General features: G+C 36.2%; 2 protein-coding genes and 1 long non-coding RNA gene across 3 annotated transcripts in view; 2 read left to right on the forward strand and 1 right to left on the reverse strand.

The window, feature by feature from the left end:
* Positions 1-5,287: 5,287 nt before the first annotated feature.
* LOC143452107 (NADH dehydrogenase [ubiquinone] 1 beta subcomplex subunit 9-like) lies at positions 5,288-10,622 on the forward strand. Its single transcript, XM_076952953.1, has 4 exons — positions 5,288-5,448; positions 8,740-8,932; positions 9,494-9,649; positions 10,414-10,622. The coding sequence occupies exons 1-4, from the start codon at positions 5,330-5,332 to the stop codon at positions 10,555-10,557; spliced, it is 612 nt and encodes a 203-aa protein (XP_076809068.1). The 5' UTR covers positions 5,288-5,329; the 3' UTR covers positions 10,558-10,622.
* Positions 10,623-12,118: 1,496 nt separating this feature from the next.
* On the reverse strand, positions 12,119-13,738 carry LOC143452626 (uncharacterized). Its single transcript, XR_013115073.1, has 4 exons — positions 13,627-13,738; positions 13,301-13,388; positions 12,630-12,727; positions 12,119-12,371 (listed from the first exon to the last, which is right to left on the reverse strand). It is a non-coding gene; the product is annotated as an uncharacterized LOC143452626 (long non-coding RNA).
* A 5,268-nt stretch (positions 13,739-19,006) lies between these two features.
* The window catches only part of LOC143451919 (insulin-like growth factor 1 receptor), a 28,671-nt gene continuing 26,275 nt past the window's right edge, over positions 19,007-21,402 (forward strand). Inside the window, exon 1 of the mRNA XM_076952698.1 lies at positions 19,007-19,221. Coding sequence (XP_076808813.1) covers positions 19,041-19,221 — 181 coding nt within the window. The 5' untranslated portion in view covers positions 19,007-19,040. The remainder of the gene's footprint in view (positions 19,222-21,402) is intronic.

Raw genomic sequence — 21,402 nt, forward strand, 5'->3', positions numbered from 1 at the left:
CATCATTTCGGAAAAAAGTCTAGGGGATCTATGGTCAGTAGCCTATAGCACTTACAAAAGAAGTTAGATAAACCGCCCATGTCAGCCTTCGTACTTCAACAAGTGCATTCGTTATACTGTGCGAACGGAACAGAAACTGCGAACAATTTATGAAAGCTTATATGAAATTGATGCACACAAACACACTCACTCTTGCTGAAAGAACAACGCTTATGGAGCTCTTGCCGTTGTTTACTGCAAAAAATGAATGAAGACAATGTTGACTCACACCTTCGTGAAATCTTTCTGATGTAGAAAAAGATGCATGTGATTACATTGGCGGCAAAGTTTTAAGATCGTGTTACCTTCCAGACTGGTGATATGTCCTTAAAACACATACAAGATGACAATTGTTCAAGTGTAAAAACTTGCTGGGGTCATAATTAGAAGGCTTCAAATGTGTTCTACCCTCTAGAAAAACATGTCAAACTATCCATGCAAAATTCGAACACAAAATTAGATTATGAAGCAATTTGCGATAATGGCGTTGGTGGTTGCTGTTTTATACAGTAAATACCATACCATGGATATTTAATATATTGCAATCTGACTTTTAAGAACGATTAGAAGGTTGCAAATTCTATCTAGAAATTCCTAAACTTCAGTTGAATAGTTTATATAATTTTTTAAACACTGAGAATCTGATTAATATCGGTTTTAATATTCTTCATTATTACTTCAAACAAACAATAAAAATTACAACAATATTATTGTTTATATATAAAAAAAGATTTTAATAACCCATTAGCAATCTAAGCGCATCACTCTACAACTACATTCCACGATGAATTTAAGGAATTCGTTCGCAGAGTTATTACGATCTAAAGACTTGTACCAAACATTGATACTAATATACTAAGTTAATACTAAAACTAATCTAATCATAGCATGCAAGTATGCAACGATACATTTATACACTGAAGGAGATAACAAAGAAACAGAATTCCAACTTGAAACGCAATGCGTTTATCAATGACAGGAAAAGATTTGGACTTTTAGACTCGAAGTTTTACAGGTCAGGTGATAATTTCAATAAGAAATTTTCAATGAAAGGAAATAAATGTCCATCAACATTGTCTATTTTTAGAAAAACAATGCTGCTAATACGAGGTAAATCGTGCAGATAAACACGTTTACCAATTAAGTTGTCAATCACATAGGGGTTATTTCGAATTCGGCAACTTCATAATGCAATGTAAATAACATGTTTACAAAATAGGATGACAAGTATGGGGTTATCATAGTGCAATGTAGATAGCATGTTTACGGAACTGATTGTCAATCAACTATTCTTCGATAAGTCTGCAATTATACCGTGAACTGAGGTTGAACTTGTGGGGATCATGTAGAAATTGCAATTAGTTATATAAATTGGCATTTGCATGAGTTTTGTATTCTTTTCTCCAGTTTAGATAATGCAATGTGCAAAGCTACGTATTTATCGTCGTTAAGCAGTTATTCAAACAAGGAATTCTAACCGACATATTGACGCAGATTGAAGTATTTCAAATAGCATTGTTTTCACGGCGTAAAGTTTGAAGTGTACTTGATGAAACGTTTGGATGACGTAGATTCGTAGAATAATAGATATTACACACATACACGTAGCAACGATAAATTAACATGGCGTTAGCTGATTGGCTGACGAGTATGATATAAAAGGTTAAGCTTGGTTCAAATGGTCCTGGAAGCTCTGGCCGGCGAGTCTCTGCAAGGGCTTATCCCTTCAGGACTTGCTAGTACTTCTCTCGGCTCTTGGAAATTCTCTCTTCTCTGAGTTATTTCCCTTGTTCTGCTGAATTGAAGTTATTACTGAATTATTATGAAAGTGGGATCATGGTGTAAATACTGCTAATTCGATACAACTTATTCGGACAATATAACAACTAAACTTTATGAAGTTGGTGTTGATTTAAGAAGCAATATAGAGACAGTAAACGCAACGGAGTCAAAGACAATCATTAGCTCGGAGTCAAACAGTAGACTTGGCTCAGGCCAGTCTAAAAAACTAATCCACCACCACCCATTCCCATAAACTTATGGCAAGTAGGCTATGACGTTATGTAATAGCGCGGTAAATAGCAGAAATATAATTATAACGACACACAACTTGGAAGACAATGGAAACAGCGTCAACAAGCACATTTTATTTTAAAACGTTTATTTTTATGTTGATAGCTTATTAACTTTGCACATTAAAGGGTATAGCCTGGATCCTTCATCATGAGGACGGATTACCGGAGGAGTTTAGCCTATCAGTTCGCCCTTTAGTGATGGAAATGTAAAATTACGAATAACTTTAAATCAGGTAGTTTCTTTGCACTGAATTTGATAACGGTACCTGACGATGACCGGATGAATGAGTCTTATTGGAATGTTAATGATAAGAGCGCCCTCTCGTGGCAAGAAAGGGTTTTATAGAATAAAATTGTTTCCGAGATGATCTCTTGGGGTCCGTACTTTTCTTGCAGACCGTTTCTTTGGGCAATAACTTACTTTCAGATCAAGATTTAAATTTTTTTCTACGCTTGATATTTTTCTCCGATTTCGATCCATATGGTAGGCTTAACATACGTTCCGTTTTAGCCGGGACAGTCCCGGTTTTTAAGGCTTTGTCCCGGAGTCCCAGTCAGTCAACCAAAAAGTCCTGCTTTGGCATTTTGTCAGCCAGCTTTGCCCTACACTACAAGAATATTAACATGCTGTGATTGGCCAACTTGCTGAAAAGTGATGCGTGTTCTTGTTTCGTTGTGTTAAATGTGAAAGTAATTGTTACGCCATTCTATCGGGTAATTGGTCCAGTATAGGGTTAATTGTTTGCGCATTCGCTAGTTCAGTAATAGTAGGCTAGTAGGACGAAGTGTTCTTTTTGCAATTGAGTTATTAAAAGAACTTATTTCGTACCGATAGTTTTTTGCATTTCCTTCTGCAAAAAAACATTATCTGATAAGTGATAAGGCTCACTGTTCTGAAGCGTCCCAGTTTTAAATCAGAAAAATATGGTATGCCTATCCATATGGAGATTGACTCAATCTCTTGTTCGGTTTATATTAACTTCTAGTTGAATATTTTAAGCTTTGCTTGACATGCTGAACAAAATTAGCCTGTGTAAATTATTGTTCTACAACTACAACGGCTAGCATCCAAAATTTCGCTCGGCACAACTAATGGAGAAAATTAAACAATACGGTACAACACAAAAAGGTCTCTTCGTTTAAATTGTGGAAAAAGTTTCATCAAGCTTTCCTGCCTATAGGATCAAAGTCATTTGAGCATCATCAAATCATTTGAGCATAACCTGAACCACTCAAACCAAGTGAAGTGAAACCTTTTAAACCATCTGAACAAAGTAATACCTTTTGAACCGCTCAAACTAAGTGCTACCATTCGAACCACTTGATGGTACCACTTAGTTTAAGGTGATAGTATCTATCGAGGAGAATCGCGGGTGAAATCACAATTGTGATATTTTACCCGCAATCCGTGCAATTTCGGAGATTTACTCTGAAATTCCCCTCAAAACTATTGAATCCGCGGTTCTTTTTGTAACAATTTGTAATTCCTACCTCTTATGAAGCATAAACTATGAATCAGTGCTAACACCAGTCCACAACCTGAATATCATTTTTTGTCATAAACTCTTTTACCAATGCTCTAAGGATTTCGCCGCAATTGTATTTTTACGTACCAAACTTATGGTGTTAAACTGATAAATTAAAATAAATAAAGAGTGTATAGCAGGGGCGGGCAACTTTTTTGGTCGGCGGGCCTGATATGAGAAAATAAACTACTTGGCGGGCGTGATTCCTGAATCGATATATTAATCGTGTATTTATCCACCTATGCAAGGAATAAATCGTATTTAATGTAAACTTTAAGTTTTAAGCATAGAGACCGAAAACAGTATTTAATAAATTTATTAACAAATATTGTACTTCAATAGCTGCTGAAGTCAAAACTGAACTGAACTGTCTGCGGGCCGCTCAAAATCCCGTCGTGGGCCGGGTCCGGCCCGGGGGCCGTATGTTGCCCACCCCTGGTGTATAGACTATAGTCGATGTGACCAATGTAATTTAGCATGTTCGCAATGTGTTTTTACAGTATGTTCATTACTGAAACTACTAGCCACTGCAAAGTATGCCTATTTTTGAGTGGACTTCATATCTATGCTTTATGTCAAAATTTTGGTGAACGCATAAAATTCCAGCACAGATTTAAAAAAACAGAATTGAAGTCGTCTATTTTGGCAGTTTTCTGTTCAGAGGAGGCCTATTTGTTGGGTCAAACGTCCCAATTAGGCTCATTTTTTTGGAAACTTTCCAATTACTAGTTTGCTTGTGCATCAACTTGCAATAAGTTACACTTGGGTGAAAGATGGTACCTACCTACACTTAGTAATAATAAAAGTTTTAAATAACAACAACTACTTTTTGTGTAATTAGAAATTTGCACTGCGATTTTAATGCGTGCCAAAAATCACTTGGAACTATCTTTTGTTTCCTGCATTTACTTTTAAAGCTGTTGGCAACTTAAGTCCGTGACTTCCCAGTATATTTTTGGTACAGTATTGGTTTTCGTGAAGTATCTCATAATGTTGCATGATATTGTATTCCTTTGTTGCTGAAACTGTTTGCTTGCAAACAAGATGCAACAGCTTGCTAGCGTTCTTAATCATAAAATATTTTTCCTACTTGTTTTCATCTCGAAGATTAATTCACTACTAATACAACGTTAATCAGTTGCAGTAAAATTACTAATGCGATGTTAAATTTCATTGTAAACTTTCTCATCTCATTGACAATTAGCCCAACAAGTAGCATCAGAAAAAGTTACAGAATTTAACTATTTCATCACAAACATTCACATTGCACTATTGAGGAGAGGGCGAGGTAAGACTGGTCTTGATGCAGTGAATACAAATTTCACTTCTAAAAGATTTCCGGCTCGAGGAACGACTTTCAAAAATCTGAGCTTTAATTAATTATCATAAACACAATATTAAGTCAATATTGAGAGCAGCCGCAAAACATTTGTATTGGCCCACAGCTAGACCACACTGCTTAAAGTTATGTATAATATAGCACATAGTGGTAAAACATTCCACAGCACATTGAACAAAGCAGTCTGCCGATTGGCACTGAATGAAGAGTGTGGCTGATTCAGTCCTATTACTATTTTTTCACATCTTGTATAGTTATTTGTTACCGTAGTGTCCAAGCAGATCTAAATTAAGAATGATTTATTGAAATACTTTTTATTGTGTATAGGTAAATAACCAGCAAACATCATTATGACTTCAGTTGTCCCTGCTGGTAAGCTTTATAAATTCGTGTCCCACAAAAGGAAAGTTCTTTCTCTTTATAAAAGGGCTTTGCGACACTTGGAAGCTTTTTGCTTTGAAGAAGGCAGGTATGTTAACTTTTGACTTCTTTGCATTTGCATTCTAGCTCATTTGTTCTTGTATTTGCCCTATCTTCGTCCGTTAAAACAGGGGTCTCGAATTGCTCTGAAGGCCAACTGAACACTTTTAGTTAAAGCAGCCATTACTTCATCGGAAAAATATTGTGCGTTGGAAGCTATTTTTCACAGTTTCTTGTTAGCCTAACGTAACTATTATAAAACCATAGTAACTTACACCTCCTACCTACCTCCAATAAAACTTTAAATAGCTACAATCAACTTTTTGCATACCCATTCTGCTAACAGCTAACCTAATCACCTCTCTTTGACAACAGGCTGCATGACCTACATTTGGTTAAACAGTCACTACGTTTAATTTAACATGAGTACACATAGAAGTTAAAACTATAACACAATAAGAACGTTGCTTTATAAGTCTTTAATACAATTCTATATCTACATAATTTGTTTTATTCGCTTCGTCATTTTTTGTCTGGCTACTTTGCTGGCAGCGTCTTGTATCATCAAGGACAGGGGTTCTTAAACTTTTTGGCACACGCCCCCCTTGACGGTACCTAAAAATTTCGCGCCCCACCTCATTGCAAAATAAAAAAGCATTAAACAAAACAACAATTTATTTTCAATTAACTTTCATTAATATGAAGGATGTAGTTGTTTTTGGTAAACCTAACGTTTAATTCGATGCTTTGTAGAAGATAATGCACATCTAAGGTCGGCTTCACAGTCAAGTTTGTTCCTAGGTTTTGTCTTTATATTCATGAAGATGACGCTGCAAACGACTTGGTCTCAAAACATCGTTGCTTAGCTTTTCTAAGCGTATCACGCATTGAGGTACGACTTTTCGGTTCACTGTGGTATCTATAAAGCCATACTTCAGATAATTTTGGTCATACTTTCTCTTTTTTCCACTCATTTTGTGTCAATACAATTAGTTTAATTACTAAAATACCTGGTTATTAAATCAATACTAAAATTAAGTTTTACTTGATAATATTGACATTACTATTTTTATTATGTGTGGCCGACACTGCTCACAAATTTTCAATCGTTAATGACTCGAAAATTATACGTCGTAAACTGATCGGATATTTACAGGCTAGTAGCAAAAACATCAGGCTTCCTGTATACATCAAAATTGTAAAACTAAAGAAAATGCATTTAGTGTAAATTTAGTATTTCTACAAGTGATACATTTGTGAAAGTTTTTCTTGTTACGCCGCCCCCCGCTGTGAGAAAAAACAGGTCACCGCGAAAAGAGAACACAAGAGAACAGTAGTTAGTCGAGCTAGGAGTGCTTGAATGAGTAAACGAAAACAATACGCTTCAATGCGGAGAAACACCAAAGATTATGACGTAACAATTGACGTATTTCAGAATCCAAATCTCAAAAATACAATTGCCATCGTGACACACTTTAAAATTTTAGTAAAAATGAACCTATAGCGAAAGTCAAAAAAGCATGTTTAGACATAGCTCATATATTAGACAGTTTGTCATCTCTCGCGCCCCCCTTGTGAATGTTACACGCCCCCCAAGGGGGGCGCGCCCCCTAGTTTAAGAACCACTGATCAAGGACCTTAATATTAGGCTTAAAGGGTTATTTTTTCAATATTTGAAAATGCCAAAGTAACTCTTCTGCCACACAAAATATTCTTGTGGGTCACATGTTTGAGACCCCTGCTTCAAGCAAGGATGCCCAAAAGACTGTTCACTGGCAAATTGCACATATCTTTCAAATTCTTTGTATATTTATCTTTTATCATAAATTGTTGTTTACTTAAAATTTGGACATTTTAACATCTTATGCATTGCCATTGAATATTTTAAGTCAAAATTGATATTCACAAATATATGATATTCATGAAGTATATATAATTTGTGTCAGTACATTTATACTCTAAAACAGTGTTTCTCAACCTTTTTTGGCTTATGGCACCCTGCAAACAACCAAAAGATTTGGCGGCACCCACAGTCAAACCAAAAAGTTTCTGCATTAAATAAAAATAATTTTGGCAACCGTTTTCCTGGACTAGTGATTAATGCCCAATAACTTGCTGCACCCTTGCGAAACGTAAATGGTACCCCGGTTGAGAACCACTGCTTTAGAACATGAATAGCATATTTTGGCGTATAATGAAGATTGTATATATTATGAAACTTTATATAGAGATTGTTTATAGGTTTAGACTTTACAGTAGAATCTGGTAATATACCCACAGACCACAGTTAATACATCCAATTGCTTGGGATGGAATTTTCTTATTCATTCTCCATTATAAAACCCCAGTTACTGTATTAAGCATCGACTGCATGCATTAACTTTAATTTAATTCCCAACCATTGAGAAAATACTAAATTCCGTTGGTTTGAAAAAAAAACTTAATAATAAGTGTGCAAATCACGTGCGCCAAGACTATTTTTGGTAATGTTTGAACTTAAATTCCTCACACTCTCGCCAATGAGTTAAAAGAGAAAAATGAGCTCGAAAAGAGAAAAGCAAAGACAACAAAACACGATTTACACGCAGAAAGCGTTCTGTGTGGAACTAAATTAGCGCCATGATCATAGCACATTTGTTATTGTTTTCACAGAAGGTATGAACGCTAATCACGATAAAACATGTACATTTTCGCAATTAAATTTACGATTAACCCATTCGTCTATTAAACAATGTTCAAGACATAACTGATCTTGTGATAAAAAGCTGTGATAATGAAAACAGATAGCTTAGTTGCTGTACAGACAACCAAATTTATTACTAGATTTACTTCATTCCCGCTGATGCATTGTTTAAACACAAAACATTTGTCGTAAAACGACATGCATACGAACAAGACACGTGTTATAAGTTACCTAAATGTTTGAATAAATATAAATTGTAAATAAATGTAATTAAATAAATGTGAGCTTTGTGACATGTGCCTCAATTTCCTTAAAAGAAGATATAGAAAGACATCCTACCCTGTTTGTTTTATTATTTGGCATTCTGTTGTGGGAAAGGGTACATCATTTTACACTCTTGAAGTTAAGGCTGTGGCACACCTCCGCACCCCCACTTTCGATACGAGTGGTCACATTTAGTGGCTTTTGCTTTTTGTAGTTTCTACATATTGGCATTTGCTTTGTTGTAAAAATCCTAAATACAAAATCCCTACCAAAGCAGAACATAGATGATTTGCTGGAAATAAAAATATATTTATTACCATACTTCATTGATTTGCAGTTTTTATGGTTTCCAATATATGGCTATCCAATTATTAATTTATTTTTTGCAACTAGGCATGTTTTTGCATATGAGCGTACCTTACTACGAGCAAGGTTTGACCTCCACAAAGATGAACCTGATTTTAAACGTGCTACTCAACTTCTTCGCCTTGGGGAAGAAGAATTCTGGGTAAATCAACATCCAGATCCAGTATTGTTGCCTAATGAAGAGGGTGGGGTGACTTTCCAGAGACATGCTACATACCAGGTATTCGTATTAATTCATTTATAATATTTTACAGCCTGCAAGTTTTACATCATTGTGCATTTGGAGTGTTTGTTACTTCATTGTGTTCTGCGCATTGGCTTTGTATTGAAATTACATGAATGAGTAGGTTTTAAGTACAAGTATGTAACATGCAAAGCCTCTAGCCAGTGCAAGAATTGATGTTGTAACATCATCCCGTCAATAAAGCTATTATTTTTAACAAATACTGTTCAACTATTTGCTTTTTGTAGGCTAATAGGTTTTTAGATTTTTAGGTAATTAATTTTGATAATCATCAACTGTTTTTGACAATGTTAGTGATTAACTATCAGACTTCAAAAATATGAATTTCTTTTGTGTCAATATTTATTAAATCTGGCTTTATGTCAAATATATTGTTGTTTGCCAAGATATGGTATATTACCTAACCCCAGAATACTGTGTTGATGTTAGGCATCACCACACTGCTATGGGCAATTTGTGCTGTACTGATTTTGTAAAGGTGTCAACAGAACAGGATGTCTTTTCTTTGTATCCTGACATTATGTGCAATAACCACAGGTGCCAGAAAGAGCTTTAGACCATTGGGAACCTCATGAGAAAGCAATGTTTCCTGACTATTTTGCAAAGCGGGAAAAATGGCAAGGGATTCGACGTAAGACATGGTCTGAGGAAATGCAATGGTTACAAGAATGGGACAAAAAGAACATAGATAATGTAATACTATGTCTGTCGCCAGGTGTAATTTCACCAACGAAGGATGCTCTTCTGGTGCTTGAATTCATTCAATCATCATTCAATTCATTATAATACATCTCCCCTGACGAGGCTCACCCTCAAGGGTCTGTAAAACCTTGAATCGTTAAAATAACTTCAAGCACCATAAGAGCATCTTCTGTTGTTGATACATATGTATTTGTTTGCTGCGTGATGTTGTTTAGTGACTTATGTACTTAACTTTGTTATGCTTCCTGGTGCAAAAATAATTTTAGTTTTTAGTTTAACACTAGCAATGTTAATACCTGCAAGTTACAACAATCCAGCAATAAAAAACTGTTGTTACACATAACGTTTTTGCAGCTAAGTCATTGCGACTCAAGTTACTTTTTGCCAAGATTTGAGTGTTTTTGTAGAAAATTAAGTAAAAGACTTGACTCGAGTCTTGTTTGCCAAATGATTTGAATGGAGTAGCAAAAGGTGACTTGACTTGCGACTCCAGTTTGATGACTGGGTTACAACTTAGTTTTGCAGTTCTAAAATTCTAAACTATTTTCTTCGACCTTTCTGATTTTAACATATAAAGAGCATTTTGTAGTAAGTTTCTTAACTAAAATGTAACAAGGTTTATGTCCTGTATATGAATTAAGCTGTAACTTTATATGATGTTAAAGACTTGGAGTTTTAGACGTGGATTAGAGTAAGGCTTTCGTATCAAGATAATAAAATGTTGTTGACATTTTTTGTACCATTTTTAATTACAGGGTATATCTTTGACGGATGCCCTTCCAGCAGCAAAAGAAAAAGATGGTTACCCACCATTTTGGTGGAGAACAGTCACCAGGCCGTTGGAACAACCAAAGTTAATGGAATGGTGGCCAAATAATGAGGATTCCTTCAGTCGATAAACATTTTTGACATTACGGTATTTTGTGAATTAGATATTTATTAAAATTGGAACTGTACAACAAAATGACTCTTTGATCAAAGGTCAGGATAGGATAGAGATAGGGTGTACATGATGTCGGCTTGATAACTTACATGGTAAAGTTAATGAGGTACCAATCCAAAAGACAACAGGACTATATCGATATTGACAGCTGGGTGCTGTAATGGAATGTTTGATCGTTATTGTTGTGCATTTCCCAGAGCACGAGCAAACATGACATACTGTAATCTGTTATACTTGCATGATTGGTCACTGTATTGTACCAGATCGTTAACAGAAACTTCGTCGTTATTTAGTTTTAATTGCCATTTTAAACATAAAAGCGTTTCAGATTTTTCGAGCTACTCATTCGTTTCAATTTCATTTTCACTCAAGGTTATCTCTGACAATGGGAGCTATTGTGAGTCTGTGACGTAAACGTCAGAGTGATTGCTTTAGTTAGATTACGATGTCCGTATTTTATTGCAAGTCTTAGTAGTGTCATACTATTTACCCTCGGACAAGTCGTTTTTAAAACTGATTTTTCAAAGTTTTTTGCTGTAAACGCTATGTCTCCGAGGTATTTAAAAAGGACCGTTTGTCTGTCTCAGACACACCTAATTTTGTTAAACAGTTAACTCGGAATGTAGTACTCGAATTGACTACATAAACATGTCGAGCTATATCTAGTTCAGACGTCAAGAGACCTGGAAATTTTTGAATTTACATAGTCTAAAATAAAATAAATATCACACCCTTCATTCGTTGTGACTGTTAAGTGCCTAATACCGTACCTCAGAGGTTTGCCAGCAGAGAATGAAACTTTTTTTCTTGGTGTAATGTTTTAAATTACGTGACCTTTTAAAGCATCAAGCTATATGCATCCTCTTATTCTAAATACAGCTAATTAGCGTTAACCAGCGAATGGCTCCTGCCCTGAAAAACTGCGAATACTTTTGATCTATCAGAGCGCGTATACAGGGACAGATTAGCCCAGCCCGAGTCCGGGAAATTTCCCTCTGGACCGCTTGAGTGCAAACGTGTCACTGTACGATGAGGTACATTGTTATACATGCATGAAAAAACTTTAAATGTATGTATATTTACTGTATAAATGGCACCGCTAAACGAGTGTTTAATTACCATGGAATTAAAATTGTATTGGCCTACAATGGCGCTACTATAAAATGTTCAATGCGCTGGCCGTATGCCGCCTAATTGAACATTTTATGTGGCCACATTAAACTTTTTGTTGTTAAAGGAAGTACAGCGTAATGACAACTTGTCTAAATTTTAGTAAATATCAAACATTTGTCGAGAAATTTCTAACGGATGCTGGGAATTGACTGAAGCATTTTCTCTTGAAATACTGTACTGTGCTTTATCCTAGAGCACATATGTGAAGCCTATAGGTCCAGAAGTTGTATTTTCCAAATGAGTGAAAAATGTGAAGTAGGCCTATAGTTCACAGACTAAGACTATAATAGCGGTAACGAAATGCTCCAATTGATTACCCACTGTGATAAAAGGAACGACATGTCTACTGGGTCTATTTGTTTACTTTGTAAAACAAACGGTTTTCTAAGATGAAACGAGAACAATTCTTTCATTCCATAAGATTGTAATAAATGTTTGCATGCCGGCTTGACAGTCTTCACAAACTTAGCTCGAAAAAGAGCCCGACTAGAAAAGCTTCGCCCAACTTTGGGTTGGACACTGAGTCACCGACGTATGCAGGCGGCTTTCAATGAGTTTCAGTTTAATAAAAATAACATTTTCCACTGCAGTTTAAAACTATTAAAACAAAATAGAGACGCAATGCAATTTAAATATTGGGAAAATTAAAGGTTAATTTAGGCAAAACTTTACATTTGATGAATATATTTGCTTTATACAACAGTTTATTTTTCCTCATTTGTGAGTTGTGACACCATGTAACTGGACAAAAAATGGTGCGCCTATGGCGAAAGGTTGTTACATTGTTCTATGCAATGAAGTTAATCTAACACCTGACTTCAAAAGGCTGCTGTTACAATAGTATGTTAGGCCTACCTTCGCTCATGTATTAATTCAGTCATAACCTTGTAAGCCCAACACTTTACTGGATTCGCAATCGAAACCGGAAACAGTGGAAAGAAAGCCAAGCGAAACTGCAACAAGAAAAGTTCATGACTTTACGAACTGCTGGGAACAGCCTAAGGGCGACAGCAAGCGGCAAACTAAGCTTTACTTTATGGCCGCTACAGGCTTTCCCTAAATTCGGCCCTTGCGAAAAGTAAACAAACTATGGCACACAAATAAGCAAAATACGTACTATAGTACTATACTACGCAGGCTACGTTACTGTGTCGCATTAAAAATAATTTAGCCTAACTTTGTACAAATCAATTAAGTTCCACACGCCATATTTTACGACGTATCGCTCAGCTGGCGCACAAGTCGGTGGCGCATGATCGTAACTGCTGCTGCAACTTGACGCCCATAAAGAACTTCTACCCGATGGTATGCCATTTGCGAATTACGCAAGCATGACGTACCACGTGACTTCAGATTCCATGTTGTTTACGAGTGTTAGCCTCGTTTTGTGGTTTATAAGTTTAGCTCGGCCCATCTCGATTGTCGAGGACGTTTGGTTGTTTAGGGTAGGCCTAGCCTAGTAATTCCTACTGTTTGTGATGTATTAGACATGGTTAAGCCTAAGGATAGTCTATAACTTACCGTACCTGACAATTTGTTGCAATTTGTACGGTACTACACTAAGAAGTAGTCAGCTTCAAGGGAAAAAAATTGGCCACTCTCGCGAACTGACGACTGTAGGAAAAAAACAACACAATATAAAACTTTTTTCTTGCGTTTTTTTGGGGTACTGCATTTAGATTAAAAACTTCATAAATTGTTTTTGGTTAAAACTTAATGCTTGTCGAGATACAGTAGGGCTGTAGGCTATTGATTTTAATTTTTCACATAGGCTATAATAGCCTTTAACATAGCTATTTAACGGGTACTACCTCGTATCTAACAGCCCTAAGTTGCCACAATCATAACCTACTTGATGGTTTCCGGAAGACAAAAAACAACTGTCCACTCCATAGCAAAAGCATGCAAAACTACACTATAAAAACGACATTCCCTATGCACAGCAGCTAGCTTCACTCTTATTGCCATTCTGTGATCTCTGGCTAGGCCGCTTCATCTGTCCTTAGCTTTACTAGGCTATACCTGAAGCAAAATCAAAACTGATAAAAACAGTGTAAAATGACATATTGTGTATTGTGAAGTACAATAAGGTGTTACGTGAATTGCAGAGAATGAATGAATGAATTACGTGAATGCAAGAATCGCAGACAGCGGGGTGATACAGCTGTAGTGCAGTCAGAGCTGTTTGACTACTTAAATGAATTATTCTGGTCAGAGTAGCCCGGACTGCAGCGTTTTTGGCAGTTTTCGCTGAGATCGGAAGCAAAATCCGAGTATTAGTATTACCTATATTTTAGAGGTTTTAAACGCTAATTTTGCAGTATAATTAGGGACAAAAGCTGGTGTCACTTTTAGAGACACCAATTCTATATATATGCTGCTGTCGGCATAACCTGACTGGAAAGTACACCAGTTTTCAACGAGAAATCGTGCGTGCAAAAGTTCAAATTTTGGTGGGTTGCACTGTAGCCTCAATTCTTTGTTTAATTATTAGGTGTACAAATTGTGCTCAACCAACCAGTTGTTGTTTAATAATAAATCAATAAATTATACTTGGTAAGATCAAGAAATTTAGCTTGCAAGTTGATGAATCTCCGGCATGCAACTGCCATGCATTGTACTAGGCAGTGTCGATTTTACTGGCTGCCGCATTTGGAAAGCACTACTTCAGTAAACGGCAAGCCAATGGTAACGCAGTTGATATTTTCTAATGGGTTATGTTAAGTTTTGCACGATAGTCTGAAAACGGCCTTACATTACCACCCTTGAAAAAAGGTAGTCAAAACCATTTTTACATAGAAAGCAAGTTGAAAAAAGGCCTGGTATGCAGCGGCAGAGCCAGGATTTGACGCTTGGGGAGACAGTTATGTTATTGCTAGCTAATTACAAGGAATTACCATTTTTGCATTAAAGCAGTTGAAACAAAGCATAATTTTGATTTTTTGAGTGCATTTACTGTTCATTCGCGGTATTATTACGACTCCTTTCTACATGGTGTCTTTAAGTGAGTTTATCTCAATTTGCTGACGTGTTTTACTTTCGTTTCAAAAATTACACTAAAGGAAAGCGAGTTCACGCGTCTGCCTCACGTCAATTCGACTCGTAATCATCATTGATAAGCCATAACATTTCATCCTAATTTTTTTTGTAAAGGACGCTAGTCAAATCAAATGTTGTAGTTGCAATAACCTTCATCAGTATTCAAAATATGTCAAACTGAAACGCTAGTAGTTTAGCAATGCTACGATGTTAAATTACATTAGTTAAATGTTGGCATAAAGGCATTTCAGTTATGTCATCAGTCAATGATTTTTTGTGCCTGGTAGTTTTTTTTTTAAAGGTTTGTACGCAAGAATGTATGGATCATATCGGTTTATCTGGTAGTGAAGTTTGTGTGGTTTTGTTAGAGTTTAGTTTTGTAGAGTACAAAACCGTCTGTTCACGGTAAACTTTATTTCTAGAGCAGACTGTGCAAATGCATATATCGGATAATCGCATAAAATGTCAGACAAAATTGATATGCCGTTAATTGATCACGTCTGTATCCAAAAAATCAGTTAAATAGGTTATCACAGCGTTGTTATTTGTGGTTGCTCATTTGTGTCCATGTTATTGATGGTGCACAATAGTGCTTAAAACGGCATTTACATCACAGATTGCGTTTATGAAATATTGAGTAAAGGTAAATAATAATAATTAAAGTGACCTTGACGCTTGCATGGTTATTTTTTAATTTCTTGAAAACATGGGGATGAACATTTTAAACAAACTGTTGGTGGAAGAAAAAAATTATTTCTGCGCAAATATTTCTGTGTTCACGAGCACTGCGTTCACCAGCCTTGTTCATGCATGTTTCAAGCGCAAGTATCTTGTCTGTTCGTTCGAAAAACTTAACTTTACCCACTGTAGGAAGCAACGATGATTCAAGAATATCGTCGTCATTTTGGCTGAATGCGGGGTCACCTTTTTGCTAAAATATTTCGCATATTCTGAAAGCAATTTTCCAAAATTTTAACAGTAGTGTACTGACCGCCATACTGCGTCACCTTTCAAAAGGTGTTTTTCTACCGTTTTGTCATATCATAATGTTATGTTGAATTGTTACATTCTGACGTTATATCGTTCTTTGGCATTGGCTGAATAATCACAAGTGTTTCGCAGGAAGAAAATTACAGTTTGAACGTTAATCCAGTTCCAATTTGCCATAAACTCTAATTGTGCGAAACTGCAACACTATTTTACAGCCTATACGGTAAGAGTATGCAGTGCGAATAGAGAAGTACCATATTTCATGCATGATGTGTAGTGATATGTTACACAAAGTGTTTATATAAGCCGAATCTACAGGAAGACATTTTTTTTCTTGTCCCCCCCGGCTAACGGCATTACAACGGTATGGCTCCACTGGGTATCGAAAACGGCACCTGAGTTGCATGTACTGCGAGGCTAGTGCTTGAATCACTCGGCTACCGAACTGAATAAATTGACATCATATAAAACTTAAAACTTCATGGATCAATACACAGTCAAACAGAAACTTATTGATACAATTTTTCATTGTTCATGTTGATAATTATGCGACTGCTGGGTGAAAGTTAGCAAGTTAGGTGGATAGGGTAGGAAATTTCAATTCATTAATTTTATTCAAATAATTAAATAAATATAGTCAAGTGGGGCAAAAAAATGCAAAATTGACAAACTTTTGATTTTCTCGCTAAAAAATGGGCCAAAAAGTCAAGTTTTACCCTCTATTGATCAATATTAATATTCCATTGATGTATCCAAAAAATTGGAGCATTATGTTTATTCTTTTTATTTTTATCGAATATTTTGTGTTGCTCTTTTTTCCCCAGTGTTTGGGGCAATAAAAACCATGCTCGGGGTAAAAAAAAACAATCAATTTCGACAGCAAATTTTGTTTATTAAAAGCAACACAAAGCAGAAGAAATAGCAATATATACAGATGAGGATGAAACTGTAACATCTTGTTCAAACAAACAAAAAAGTTTATGCATTATGAAGTCCATATTTGCTGAGGAACACAAATTTTTCTTTCACTTCCTCTTCTTCGGCAAAACCAAAATATGATTTTGCACGTCCGACAGAAGTTAACACTGCGGTTGAAGGACCCCAAAAACAATTTTAAACGGTGACTATATCTATGTCTTCCTTTGTTTGCCAGTCCCAATACACTGCATCTTCTGAAGTTGATTTCTTGTCCCAAAACTTAAATTCAGCTTGCTCAATTTTTCCATCAACCTCGTCTCTGAAGACCTTCAGAAGTTTTCCCCAATAATATGTTTTTGGCTTCTCCCAAAACACTGCAAAGTACTTTCCAACTTGCTTTTTGTTTATTTCCAATTTAAATTTTCTCTTTTCTTTCTTCTGTTCGTTTACACTTTCTTCAGTTACATCTCTTCTCTCTTCCTCTACATCTTCCATTCTAACAACTGTGTCTTCTCTTGTTTTGTCATTCATTTCTTCAGATTCATCGTCAGACTCTTCTACCATCTCATCCTCTGTATCTACTCTCCTCATGTCTTCATCCATTTGTCTTTGAATTTCCCGCTCCATCCTTCTTTCTATTTCTTCCTCCTCCTCCAAGTCCAGTAAATTTATTTCTTCATCTTCGTCTGCATTCCTTTTCCTTCTCCCAGCTTTTCTCTTTTTTGCAATTGTTCCATTTGCTTCAAAGTTTTCAACTTGCTCGTTAAATTCTTCATTTGTTAAAATGCTTCCATTCATCTTCACTCTTTTTTCTTTTTTTCTTCTTGTCATTTGTTTGTCGTCCCGTTGATTTTAACACTTTCTATCGAAACCGATTCATCTTTTGACACAAGCCGTATTTCATACTTCATCCCTTCGGGAGCGTGAAGTTGCAACTCATTGATGATGTCCTTTGTTGTTCTGATCCGTGATTGTACTGTGGTGCTCGTCGACGGTGTGGAAACAGCTTAAATGTTGCGGATTGATGAGGTGGATGGCATTTCTTCCACATTACTTGACCATTCAGTTTCCTGTGGACTGGTCTTTTCCAAAATTGGATTGCCTTCTTCATCTTTTGGAGAAACACAATGCTACCAGGACTGGTTAAACTACTACTGAACAAAGACTTCTGAAACTGGTAAATGCTTACAAGAAGGTTAAGCTTTTGAATAGCTATTTGGCAGGAGTTCAACAAAGTGGAATGGTACATAAATCAATTAACTACAAAGAACAACACAAAATGATTGGAGAGTAAAACTTAACGCTTAACTTCACTCGCTTAACTTAACTTAATTTCAAATGAATCATCAGTACATTAGGATTAATGTATTTACTAGAGATCAGGAAACTGAGACAATGCAAGTAAAGCATTAAAGTGGTAGTTTAATTCCTTATAGCAACCAAAATCGTTCTAAAATGAAAGTTATTAAAGATGGGGTAAAAAAAAACAAGCACAGGGAAAATAAAAACAACTGTCTTTTTTTGCCCCAACACATTGTGTAGTTTTGGGGTAAAAAAAGACAACATAAAATAGAATGAAAGGTTAACAGCAATCAAAATTGAAGTACTGGAGTACAATCATACTAAAATATCATGTAGATACACATAAAAAGATTGTGATTTTTAACCATCGTTTTCGATCCACAAAAAGTTTAGTAAAGAGCAAAAAAAGTTTTTTTGGACCGTTTTTGGGTCAATTTAGTGATTTGCATAGTTCCTGAAGAGTACTTACCTCTAGACCTGTATTGTATGTTAAAAAACTATGCAAATAAATGATGTTTCTAACCATGCAAAGCTTTTTCAAAAAAATCATTCTTAGGGGGAGTTGGGGGGGCTGTCCTTTTTTACCCCAAGTACCCCTATTTTTTTTTTTGCCCCAACTGACTATATCATTTATCTTGATACTTTTTCCCATTTTGTAAATCACGAAAACTGCCAGGATTGTTAAGTTAAAATTCCCGAACCTAGGATTTTTTAAATTTGGTCCTGAAATCCCAACCCTACCTGTCATACTCTGCAGTGTGGAACATGGCCTATATACTGACTGTATTGGCGGTCCACAATGTTACACATGTATACATGATTTATGAGAACACGAATATTAACACTGTCAAACCTGAGTACTTTAGTCTGCTTTTCTGAAGTTTTATTATTATTTTATTATTTAGTCAAAGAACCTGTATTCCATTCATTCTATGGTAGCTTTTTCACTGTCAAAAGTACAACAGTTATTTTTGTTTAGATTTTATTTAGAATGTTCATGTGTGAATATATGGTAAAATGATGCAAAATTTGAACTTCCTTCGTCAAATTGCTTGTTTGCTGTTGATGGCATGCGTTTTTAGTCAGTACGCAAAAAGCAGGGAAATTCAAGATTACAACTGGGAAGAAACAATTGCCAATGATACTGAAATGGTATCATATGATGAAACTGACTACTCAGAATTTTATAAAGGCCCGGGTAAATTTGCTACAAATCATTTGGTTTAATTTTTAACGGTTTCCATTTTCTGTAGATTATATTATTTTATGTGTATATTTGTAATTCTAAACTTCAGCATTTTTTTTTTTCTGAAGTATGATTTTCAAAGTTTGGTACAAATGTGCCGTGAACATCTGTCTATTCTTATACATGTAAATGTGATGTAATCACTAATCAGTCAGTGATTAACCGTAAATAGTTTGTAATGGCGGCGAATTGAGACACCTTTGGATTACCAGGAAAGGTGCGACTTGACACTATACAGCTTCTAACACTTTTTGATTAATGATTTTTTGAGAGAAGGTGGGAAAAACGCAGTGTATATATGCCACAAAACTACGAAAATCAGCCTGAAATTTGTTTAACTTATCTCAATTTCTACAGGTAGCCTGGATAATTTTGAACAATTAAAATATATCTAACATGGCAAGAAATTCCTTTCTCCAACTGTGTTAATTGTAGTGTTTGTCGCGCCGCGCACAAGGATTGCACACAACAAGCTTTATTAGTGCTCAAGGGCTTTTTGCCCTACAAACATGTGTATCATATGTATATATTTATATAGTTGAAGCGCATCCTCATAGAAATCATACACACAACTCCATAGACATATAATTTACTATATCCCCCTTTTCAAGTAATAAAACAAAATAATGGAGGAAAATACGTCAGCACACCACTTTATAAATTTAAACGATCAGGAACAATGATTTTGCGACCTGATCGAGTGCGATACACTTCGTCATCAGTTATATTGTTATTGGAAAATAACAGTATTGGCTGCAAATGTTTACGATTACGTCGCACAGAAGAGTTATCGCTTTCTACATTATAGGAAAGTGGCACATTAGAACATGACACTTACGAGACCTAGAAACGATATCATTCTCAACTGTGACCCATACATATGCTCCCAGTGACAGAAATGGTAAATTACGCGCACAGTGATGCTTGTCAAATTGTCTTTTTTGTTGATCCTTGATGAAGTGATCTATGAGAACAAACTCATTGAGATATATCCAGTATGGAATAAGTGTGGATGGTGAAACAGGTGCAGTGGTCCTCAATGTTCAGGACTCCATCCACACTGCTGTGGAGTTGATCGGTATGACAGCAGTGCCAGGTATGGATCTGTCGATTTCATTAGAAGGCTTTTCATTGTTTGATCGCCCAGTTGAGGCTCTCGAATGCTCTGGGGGTAGTGAGGACTATTGGTAGAATGACGGAATTCATACGTTTTTGCAAACTCACGACACTTGAACTACAAATACTGTGGCCCATTGTCGGAGAACAGCTCCTCTGGTATCCCTTGACGGAAGAAGATAGATTTCAGATGATTGATCACGTTTTCGGAGGTGGTGTTCTGCCCAGTAAGGTTAATTTGATAGGTCTGTAAAAGTAATTTATTACTACAGGTATTTACGGTTTTTCGAATTGAAGTATATCACTTGCAACTTTTTGCCAAGGATATTTAGAAAGGTCCAAGCTAATCATCGGTTCTGTATGGGAACAACAGTGTTTTGTGCAAACAAGGCAGTTTGTTACCAAAGCTTCCACTTCTTCATTTATTCCAGGCCACCATACAGTGGATCTTGCAAGGGCATTTAACAATGCCTTGGTGAATCTTTGAGAGTATCTCGTTCCGTAAAACTGGCGGAATGTAAAGGCGGTTGCCTCATAATAGCAATCTTTGCTCGATAGACAGCTCACTCGAAATACGTTTAAGCGGAACCAATTTATAGCAAACCTTTGACGGCCCTTCGGTTTTGCGAAACTTGATTGCTTGCTGAGCTATACCATCGGATTAAATTGCTTTCCGAATTTGCTCCAGTAATTTGGCTGACGATGGTGAGGACTTGATCACAGCATCAACATGCAAGTCAATTTCTTGTGAAGGTCGTGGTCTTCTGCCGTAGTTTCGAGAAGAGGTCTTCGGGACAATGTGTCAGGTACCATCAGAATCTTTCCTGCGAATTGAATAAGGTCATAATCATATCACATCAAACGCATACGAAACCTTTGAATCCTTGGAGACAGTCCATCCACGTTTTGCTTCCCGGAAGACGAAGGAGTGGTTTGTGATCCGTCTTAAGCGTGAATGGTATGCCGATAAGATAGTCACGAAATCTTTCACTGGCCCATGTGGACGCTAGGGCCTCC

Source organism: Clavelina lepadiformis, chromosome 4, assembly GCF_947623445.1.
Source record: "Clavelina lepadiformis chromosome 4, kaClaLepa1.1, whole genome shotgun sequence".
In the NCBI taxonomy this organism is placed as follows: domain Eukaryota; kingdom Metazoa; phylum Chordata; class Ascidiacea; order Aplousobranchia; family Clavelinidae; genus Clavelina; species Clavelina lepadiformis.